This window comes from Sceloporus occidentalis, unplaced genomic scaffold (genome assembly GCF_023333645.1).
Source record: "Sceloporus occidentalis isolate IW3139 unplaced genomic scaffold, rSceOcc1.0.p SCAF_6, whole genome shotgun sequence".
In the NCBI taxonomy this organism is placed as follows: Eukaryota; Metazoa; Chordata; class Lepidosauria; order Squamata; family Phrynosomatidae; genus Sceloporus; species Sceloporus occidentalis.
Window position 1 is genome coordinate 31,663,077 of NW_028316986.1, and position 10,344 is coordinate 31,673,420.

Consider the following 10,344-nt stretch of genomic DNA (forward strand, 5'->3'; position numbering starts at 1 on the left):
GCAAGAAACCGTGTCACTTGGCCCATCTATTTCAGGCCTTGGTGAATGCATAATAGTATTAATTACAAACTGATACTGTATTCTAATGTAGAATAAATAACATTTCATTTCTTTTGATTCAAGCTGGCAAAGATATAAAATTAAAAGAAAAATGTAACTTGTTGTATGTTCATTGAATGAAAAAAGATAACTAGCAATTATTAACATTTCCTATAAGTATGCCTATACCAGGGGTTGGCAACCTGCGGCCCGCGGGCCGGATCCGGCCCGCCAAGGCCTTCCTGCCAGCTCCTGCGCAGTCCTGCCGCCGATTGCTGCCGATCGCCCCCGTTTTTCTGCCGCTCCGGGCGCCATTTTGTTTTTCAAAATGGCGGCTGAAGTCTCGCGTGACCTCAGGATGGCAAAGCTCACGCGATACTTCGGCCGCCATTTTGAAAAACAAAATGGCGGCACCCCTCTAGGAGGCCCGGTGCAGCCCCTGGAGCACTCCAACAGGGCTCCAGGGGCTGCAGTGGGCCTGCAGCAGGCTCCACCTCACCCTCCGCCCTCCTCCTCCTCCCTAAGAGCAGGGAAAGGAGGAGGAAGCAGAAGGGGTGCAGAGCCAGGGAGAAAGGGAGCCAGAGCGGCAGCTGCAGCCACAGCCACAGCGAGAGGTTGGTAAGGTTCATTGGGGGAGGGGGTGAGCTGAAGTAAAAACAGTTGAAGAAGAAAAAAGTTGAAAAAAGTAAAAAAAGTTGACACAGTGGGCATGCTTGCTGCAGTTTATTTTCAATTGCGTTTTAGTAATTTCCTTGCTTGTAACTTTATTATTATTATTATTATTATTATTACTACTACTACTACTACTTGCCCTGGGTGTTCTTTCTGCAAAATGCCCCCTCACCAACTTGTGGCTTTTCTGGGTTGACACAGTGTGCATGCTTGCTGCAGTTTATTTTCAATTGCATTTTAGTAATTTCCTTGCTTGTAACTTCATTATTATTATTATTATTATTATTACTTGCCCTGGGTGTTCTTTGTGCAAAATCCCCTCTCAATGACAAAGAGGAGGAGGAGAAAGAGGGGGAGGAGGTGGAAAGGTGAGTGATTTCAGGTCTGCATTGGGTTTTTTTCATTAATTTTTAAAAATATATAACACTTTGTGTTTTTTTATTTAATTATTTTTATTATTGCTTTTTATTTCATTTCATTATTTTTATTATTTATGAAGGAGAGACAGTGTGACTTTCTTTCCAAAGTGCTGTAACAAAGGTCTGCTGTAACAATGATAGTGGTGATGATGATGATGATGCTTTGGTGGAAGCTCCACCCTGGCATGTGGCTCCGCCCCGGAGGGTGGAAGCTCCACCCCCGGCTTCGGCCCCCCAGTTGTCTGAGGGACAGCAACCTGGCCCCCGACTCAAAAAGGTTGCCTACCCCTGGCCTATACAGTGAACAAATATAGCTTTACATATATAAATGATATTCAATGGTATCTATGCACATGTGAATTATGTAGATCAGGGGTAGGCAACCTTTTTGACCCGGGAGCCGGCTGGCTGTTCCTCAGACAACTGGGGGGCCGAAGCCAATAAATAAATAAATAAATAAATAAATAAATAAATAAATAAATATAGGACAACATTTTCAAATGTAGGACACATTTTTTTAAATGGAGGACATGCAAAAAAAATTGATGCTTTTTTAAAAATGTTAATATAAATGCATGTTTCTTAGCCATGATCAAAATAGAGGACATTTGGGCATTATTCCTAGACAGATGACAGAAATGTACTTTCCTTTTGGCCAACCCCCCTCCCCCATTCCAAACAGCACATTTGGGCATTGAACATGGCTTTACTTAACATGGCAATCTCTTGCCTATTTCAGAGGCTTACTGCATAACCAAACTCTTTGGGTTTCACACTGAACATGAGTTCACATGGCTATGCATATTTGACAATGTAAAGCTGGTTTAACAAGAAGTGATTTGCCCTCGGTTTCATGTGTCTTGCACCAACTATACTTCTCAGAAGTGTGTACTTGGTCAAGGGACTTTGGTTTTTCTTCACTGCGCATGAGTTTGTAAAAATCAGAGCAACTTGCATTGGCCGTGCCTCAGAAGCTGGCTGATATCAATATCACTATCAACCCCACCACCATCATTGTCACAACAAGGCAGCATTATAAGGACAAAAAACGCACAGAAAGACAATTTGGAAAGTCACACTCTCTCGGCTTCAGAAAGAGTGGGCCCATATCTCAAAAGCTGACTGATATCAATAAATAAGGGGGAAATATATAGATAAGGGGAAAATATACATGGGAATATAATTAAATCCAGGGGGAAATATACTTGGGAATATAATTAAATCCAGGGGGAAATATACATGGGAATATAATTAAATCCAGGGGGAAATATACTTGGGAATATAATTAAATCCAGGGGGAAATATACATGGGAATATAATTAAATCCAGGGGGAAATATACATGGGAATATAATTAAATCCAGGGGGAAATATACTTGGGAATATAATTAAATCCAGGGGGAAATATACTTGGGAATATAATTAAATCCAGGGGGAAATATACATGGGAATATAATTAAATCCAGGGGGAAATATACATGGGAATATAATTAAATCCAGGGGGAAATATACTTGGGAATATAATTAAATCCAGGGGAAAATATACTTGGGAATATAATTAAATCCAGGGGGAAATATACATGGGAATATAATTAAATCCAGGGGAAAATGTACATGGGAATATAATTAAATCCAGGGGGAAATATACTTGGGAATATAATTAAATCCAGGGGGAAATATACATGGGAATATAATTAAATCCAGGGGGAAATATACATGGGAATATAATTAAATCCAGGGGAAAATATACATGGGAATATAATTAAATCCAGGGGGAAATATACTTGGGAATATAATTAAATCCAGGGGGAAATATACATAGGAATATAATTAAATCCAGGGGGAAATATACATGGGAATATAATTAAATCCAGGGGGAAATATACTTGGGAATATAATTAAATCCAGGGGGAAATATACTTGGGAATATAATTAAATCCAGGGGGAAATATACATGGGAAAATAATTAAATCCAGGGGGAAATATACATGGGAATATAATTAAATCCAGGGGGAAATATACATGGGAATATAATTAAATCCAGGGGGAAATATACTTGGGAATATAATTAAATCCAGGGGGAAATATACTTGGGAATATAATTAAATCCAGGGGGAAATATACATGGGAATATAATTAAATCCAGGGGGAAATATACATAGGAATATAATTAAATCCAGGGGGAAATATACTTGGGAATATAATTAAATCCTGGGTGAAATATACTTGGGAATATAATTAAATCCAGGGGGAAATATACATGGGAATATAATTAAATCCAGGGGGAAATATACTTGGGAATATAATTAAATCCAGGGGGAAATATACATAGGAATATAATTAAATCCAGGGGGAAATATACTTGGGAATATAATTAAATCCAGGGGGAAATATATTTGGGAATATAATTAAATCCAGGGGGAAATATACATGGGAATATAATTAAATCCAGGGGGAAATATACATGGGAATATAATTAAATCCAGGGGGAAATATACTTGGGAATATAATTAAATCCAGGGGGAAATATACTTGGGAATATAATTAAATCCAGGGGGAAATATACATGGGAATATAATTAAATCCAGGGGGAAATATACATAGGAATATAATTAAATCCAGGGGGAAATATACTTGGGAATATAATTAAATCCTGGGTGAAATATACTTGGGAATATAATTAAATCCAGGGGGAAATATACATGGGAATATAATTAAATCCAGGGGGAAATATACTTGGGAATATAATTAAATCCAGGGGGAAATATACTTGGGAATATAATTAAATCCAGGGGGAAATATACATGGGAATATAATTAAATCCAGGGGGAAATATACTTGGGAATATAATTAAATCCAGGGGGAAATATACTTGGGAATATAATTAAATCCAGGGGGAAATATACATGGGAATATAATTAAATCCAGGGGGAAATATACTTGGGAATATAATTAAATCCAGGGAGAAATATACTTGGGAATATAATTAAATCCAGGGGAAAATATACATGGGAATATAATTAAATCCAGGGGGAAATATACATGGGAATATAATTAAATCCAGGGGGAAATGCATATTGGAAATGGCACCTTCCTCCTCCTCCTCCTCCTCCTCCTCCTCCTCTTGCTCATTTTCAGAGCCAAATGGGTTTGGGAAACGGCCCTTTCTTTCCCTTCCCTCTGGGCCAGAGGTCCTCCTCCTCCTCCGCATCCTCCTGGTCTTCACAAGTTTCTCTTCCTCATTGAGGCTGGCCAATGGCAGAGTGGGGCTAGAAACAGCCCCGCCCCCACCATTTTTCTATTGGCCAGCCCCTGCCAGGCGCCCTGAAGAGAAGGAGCTGCTCTTTGCAAGTCCTGTAAGCGTGCGCGCACGCAAACAAGGGCTTGCAAGCAAACAAGGGCTCGCAAGAGGTGCCTCCGGCCCCGGAGAAGGAGAGCACAGAGGCGCAGGAAGAGGAGGAGGAGGCAGAGGAGGCTGCCAACTGGCCCAAAGTCCTTGGCAGTGGCGGCGCCTGTGGCAGGACCAGGCGGGGGCCGGATCTGGCTCCTCCCCGGGCCAGATCCGGCCCGCGGGCCGTAGGTTGCCGATGCCTGATGTAGATAGATTGAGAGAGATAGAGAGAGAAAGTGCAACATGCTACAGATAATCAGTAGTTGGGCTGTTAAATATTTCCCAGTAGATAAGACCCCCACATCCTGTAGTTTGGGTTATGCTCCTCCCACTCACTCCAATAGGCAGGAAGTAAAGAGAGAGACCTTCTGGTGACCCCACATGGGTGGAGCTAACTCTAGAAGGCCAGTCTTGTTCTGCCTATCTATCACTCCAGTAGGATGTGTTTGCTGTTGCTCTGCAACTTCTTCACTACAGCCACTCCAGTCCTTTTCTTTCTCTTTATTTCTCTTACTGCCTTGGAAGCATGAAGAAAGACTTAATATGGCAAAGACTCCCAGGATTGGAGAAAGGTCTTGGCTTTGCCAATGACTCTCCCTCTCCTCCAAAGCTGCCCCCTTTCATGGTGGGAGCACAGGGGATTTCTGCAAACAGCTTTGCAGCACATGAGAGCCGTGAGAACAGATGGTGAGGGGTATCCCCGCCATGTCTCTGTTTCTCCACATCACCTCTGCCCAGCCTGTTTAAGGCCAGGGATCAGTGAGGAAACTGGCCAGAAGTTATGGAAACTTCCCTCCTCAGCATTTCAAATCACTAGACCCCAACTCCATATACACACATCTGACTCAAATGTCATGTACTCACAATATTTCTGGGTGTCTATTAATCTCAAATTTCAAAATTGGTCACATTTGGGAAAGTTGTTAGAAACAGTGTCCATATGAAGTCTAATTCATATATATGTGTATATTAAAAACATCCATAAAACCTCAAAGCAATCATATTAATATGTACACTCTTCACACAGAATCACAGAGTTGGAAGAGACCACAAGGGCCATCGAATCCAACATCCTACCATGCAGGAACTCACAATCAAAGCATTTTACTGTCAGGAAGTTCCTCCTAATGTTCAGATGGAATCTCTCTTCCTGTAGCTTGCATCCATTGTTCCGGGTCCTATTCTCTGGAGCAGCAGAAAACAAGCATGCTCCATCCTCAATATGACATCCCTTCAGATATTTAAACAGGGCCATCATATCACCTCTTAATCTTACATTTTTCCATGTTGAAATTTATTTTGTTAGCTTTGACCCAGCTTTCTAATCTATTAAGGTCATTCTGAATTCTGTTTTCACCTTGCAGAGGTTCATAACTTTACTAGACTGCCTATCTGGCACTTTGCCTGAGCGGTTGGCCTAGCAACTTATTTGTCCAGAAGGAAGTCTTTCAAGCCTCAGGCAGACAGCTAATTACCAAGAGGCTCTAGTCCAAATCACTAACAAACCTGCTTCCTAATTGTTGGTCATATGAACAAAGACAGGTCAGATGATCAACTTTAGAACACGGAGGTCTGATCAAGAATTGACTTGAAAGAATATTCCCAGAAGGGGCAAACTGCACTTGAACAATCTGCCAGTACTAGACTCCTGAAGCACAAACTCAACAGTGCCCAGAAGTTCTGTTTACATAAAGATCCAGCTGCCAAATGTAGGGGTATAATGGAAAAAACCAAAATCTCACATTTCCTAAGATTACTTTAAAATTAGAAGAACATTATAAGCCACTGACTATTCACTGTTTCAATTAAAACCACAACACCCTGTTTATAAAAACTGACCCACTAGTGATAACACAGTATAAGTTATTTGTATGTTTATAAGTTACATAGATAAATCATGATCATAGAGATGGAAGAGACCACAAGGGCAATCGAGTCCAACCCCTGCCATACATAAGCATGCAATAAAAGCAATCCTGACAGTACAAAGGAAAGTACAAATTTTGTTTGGGAATCTATTTCTGATAGATTTTAAAATTAAACACAAAGCTACATATATCAAGTGAATACGTGCGATGAAATGAAGCCTGGCCTGGTTACACAGTCCATATAACAAACCTACTCTTTGCTCAATATGAAATCAATACAACTGCAAGGGATCTCTTGTTATCTTGTTATCCTGTAGTTTTTTTTTAGCTGTTCCTGGCCTGTTTTAGAATAATTTTCCCTTTAAGCCTGCTGCATAACCCCATGAAATTTAAAAACTCCTCTTCTGAAACTCAAGCATGCTTTATTATATCATAACTTCTGATGGCCCATATCCCATTTTAACACTTCATTCAGATGTTTCACTCTCTTGCTTACAAACCATTCCACTTTTGTCTGAGCCAAGCAGAATATCCAAAGCTATGTGTTGTTGTTAACTGCCTTCAAATCGATTTCGACCCATGGTGTCCCAATGAATGACAGACCTCCAAGTCACGCTATCCTTAACAGCCCTGCTCAGCTCCTGTAGATTCATGGGCCATGGTCTCTTTGATTGAAACTATCCATCGGGAATGCAGTCTTCGTCTTCTCCTATTGCCCTCTACTTTTCCAAGCATTATAGACTTTTCTAGTGAGTTCTTTCTTCTCATGATATCCTCAAAATACGATAAACTTAGTAGTCATCTTTGCTTCCAGGGAAAGTTTGGGCTTGAACTGCTCTAGGACCCATTCAGTGGTCTTTTTTATCAGTCTACTCAGCACTCTTCTCCAGCACTGCATCTCAAATGAGTTTATTGTTTTTTCCTATCAGCTTTCTTCACTTTCCAGCTTTCACAACCAAACACTGTTTGGTTGTTTTTTAAATAACCTGTCTAAATAATAATGGTTAACTATTATATCTGGCCAGGCATAATTTACTGACTCCTGTCAAAATATTCACATCTATAAAGCAGCACCCGCACTGCAGAAATAATCCGGTCTGACATCATTTTAACTGCCATGGCTCAATGCTATGGAACACTTTGATGCCAGAGATCATTTTAGGTTTTTCTTAATGCTGATATTTCTTTTCGCAGAAATAGAAAAGAGAGGTCTTTACACTCAATTGTATATAATAATAATAATAATAATAATAATAATAATAATAATAAATAATTTATTTTATTTATATACCGCTATTCCAGAGATCATAGCGGTGAACAGCAAGTAAGCTAATTTGCAAGTAAGCTAATTAGCCCCCAACAGTCTGGGTACTCATTTTAGCTCCCTCCTCAGAAGGATGCAAGCCTGAGTCAAGCTTGGGCCCTTTTGTTGGTCTTGAACTCGCAACCTTGTGGTCTTGAGTGAATGGCTGCAGTACAGGCATTTAACCACTGCGCCACCAGGGCTCATATATACAGTATATATATATATATATGATATATATAGTATATATATATATATATATATATATAGCAGCGAGTCTAAGCTTGCTTTACGCCCCCCCCAAGCTTTTAAAATAGTCTTAATTTTACTAGCATAGTACAACATAAAAGGTTTAATGCCTAAACCAATATCATTTTTGTAACTGAGGGTACAGTAATATTGTGACAGGACTGGTTTATGTGACCTGTCAATAGGAATAATGGCTAACTAATAATGAGTTTATTTTTTTCCTATCACCTTTCTTCACTTTCCAGCTTTCACAACCAAACACTGTTTTTTTTATAACCCGTCTAGAGGAATAATAATGATTAATTATTATATCTGGCCAGATATAATTTACTGACTCCTGTCAAAATATTCACATCGTTAAGGCGGTATCCGCACTGAAGAAATAATCCAGTTCGACACCACTTTAACTGCTCAGTGCTATGGAATTCTGGGAATTATAGTTTGTTGTGGTACTAGAGCTCTCTGACAGAGAAAGGTTGGTGAAGGATAGTTGAGAATGATATAGGTCCAAAACACAATGCAGAAATAATCCAGCTTTAGACCGCCTTAACTACCCTGGCTCAGTGCTAAGTGTTTCTGGGAACTGTAGTTTTGTGAGAGATTTAGCCTTCTCTGTTAGAGAGCTCTGGTGCCACAGTAAACCACAATTACCAGGATTCCCTAGCACTGAACCAGGGCAGTTAAAGCGGTCTCAAACTGGATTATTTCTGCTGAGGGTTTTGGACCATAGGCTCCATCTGCACTGCAGAAATAATCCACTTTGACACCACTTTAACTACCATGGCTCAGTGCTAGGGGATCCTGGGAATTGTAGTTTGTCATGGCACCAGAACTCCCTGTCAGAGAAGGCTAAATGTCTCACTAAAACTACAGTTCCCAGAATTCCGTAACACTGAGCAAGACAAGTTAAAGTGATGTCATCCTAACTACCCTTCACCAGCCTTCCTGGTGCCACAACAAAGTGCTGTTCCCAGAGTTCCTTAGCACTGAGCCACGCCAGTTAAAGTGGTGCCAAACCAGGCTGTTGTTTATGTGTGGATGCAGCCTAATTCATAGAATCATAGAGTTGGAAGAGACCGCAAGGACCATCCAGTCCAACCCCATTCTGCCATGCAGGAAATCCCAATCAAAGCATCCCCGACAGATGGCCATCCAGCCTCTGCTTAAAGACCTCTAAGAAAGGAGACTCCACCATTTCGTTTGTGGTCAAACAGCCCTTACTGTCAGGAAGTTCCTCCTAATGTTGAGGTGGAATCTCTTTTCCTGTTGCTTGCATCCATTGCTCCAGGTCCTAGTCTCTTGCTCCCTCCTCAATATGACATCCCTTCAAGTATTTAAACAGGGCTGTCATATCACCTCTTAACCTTCTCTTCTCCAGGCTAAACATCCCCAGCTCCCTGAGTCGTTCCTCATAGGGCAAGGTTTCCAGACCCTTCACCATTTTAGTTGCCCTCCTTTGGACACGCTCCAGTTTCTCAATGTCCTTTTTTAATTGTGGTGCCCAGAACTGGACACAATATTCCAGGTGGGGCCTGACCAAAGCAGAATACAGTGGCACTATTACTTCCTTGGATCTAGACACTATACTTCTATTGATGCAGCCTAGAATCACATTGGCCTTTTTAGCTGCCCCATCACACTGACTCACGTTCAACTTGTGGTCTACTTGGACTCCCAGATCCCTTTCACATGTACTTTCATTCAGCCAGGTGTCCCCCATCCTATATCTGTGCATTTCATTTTTCTGCCCTAAGTGCAGCACCTTACATTTCTCCCTGTTGAAGTTCATTTTGTTAGCTTTGGCTTATTATCTAATCTGACTCAGACATTATTCTCGTTATTCCTTTGAAGGGACCAATGACTCAGTTACAAAACTAGCGAACAAAGCCCAGCCAGCTCCTCCATAATGAGAGCAGGCTTCCCATCTCTCCTCCTCCTCCAGCCTCCATGGTTCCTTCGCTCTTCCTACTCTCCCACCGCCCGCTGCCTTCTCTTCCGCAGAGGCAGAGCCTCACCAAGGCGGTCTCCTCAGCGGAACACTCCAGCAAGCTCCTGTCAATAGCCTGGACCTCCGTCTCCAACTCCGCCGCCATCTTCTCTCAGCTTAGTCCTCCCTCCTCCTCCTCTTCTTCTTCTCGCCCAGTAAGTGACAACCGGAAGCGGGCCCAAGTGGCTTCACTGCCAGGAGAACCCACTTCCGGTCGGGCACTCCTTCCGCCTATCCGCTAACGGCCTGAGCGGAAGGGGCGCCATCTTGGTTCGGCGCCGAGCATCCTGGGAAGTGTAGTCACTCCCGCGGAGGGGGAAGGACTCTGCGCCTTTCAGTGGAGTGACGTGTCCCCAGTATTTGAACCAGGAGGCGACGTTGGCTGGCTGCGCATGCGCAGTGGAGTTTTTGAAACAC

At 41.6% G+C, this 10,344-nt stretch overlaps 1 protein-coding gene across 4 annotated transcripts in view; it reads right to left on the minus strand.

Annotated features, from left to right (window-relative positions):
- UBR2 (ubiquitin protein ligase E3 component n-recognin 2) overlaps nucleotides 1–10,069 on the minus strand; it is a 68,974-nt gene extending 58,905 nt beyond the window's left edge. For all 4 annotated transcript variants that reach the window (XM_089529213.1, XM_089529211.1, XM_089529214.1 and 1 more), the window contains exon 1: nucleotides 9,956–10,069. In XM_089529213.1, coding sequence (XP_089385339.1) covers nucleotides 9,956–10,033 — 78 coding nt within the window. In that variant the 5' untranslated portion in view covers nucleotides 10,034–10,069. The remainder of the gene's footprint in view (nucleotides 1–9,955) is intronic.
- Nucleotides 10,070–10,344: the final 275 nt, after the last annotated feature.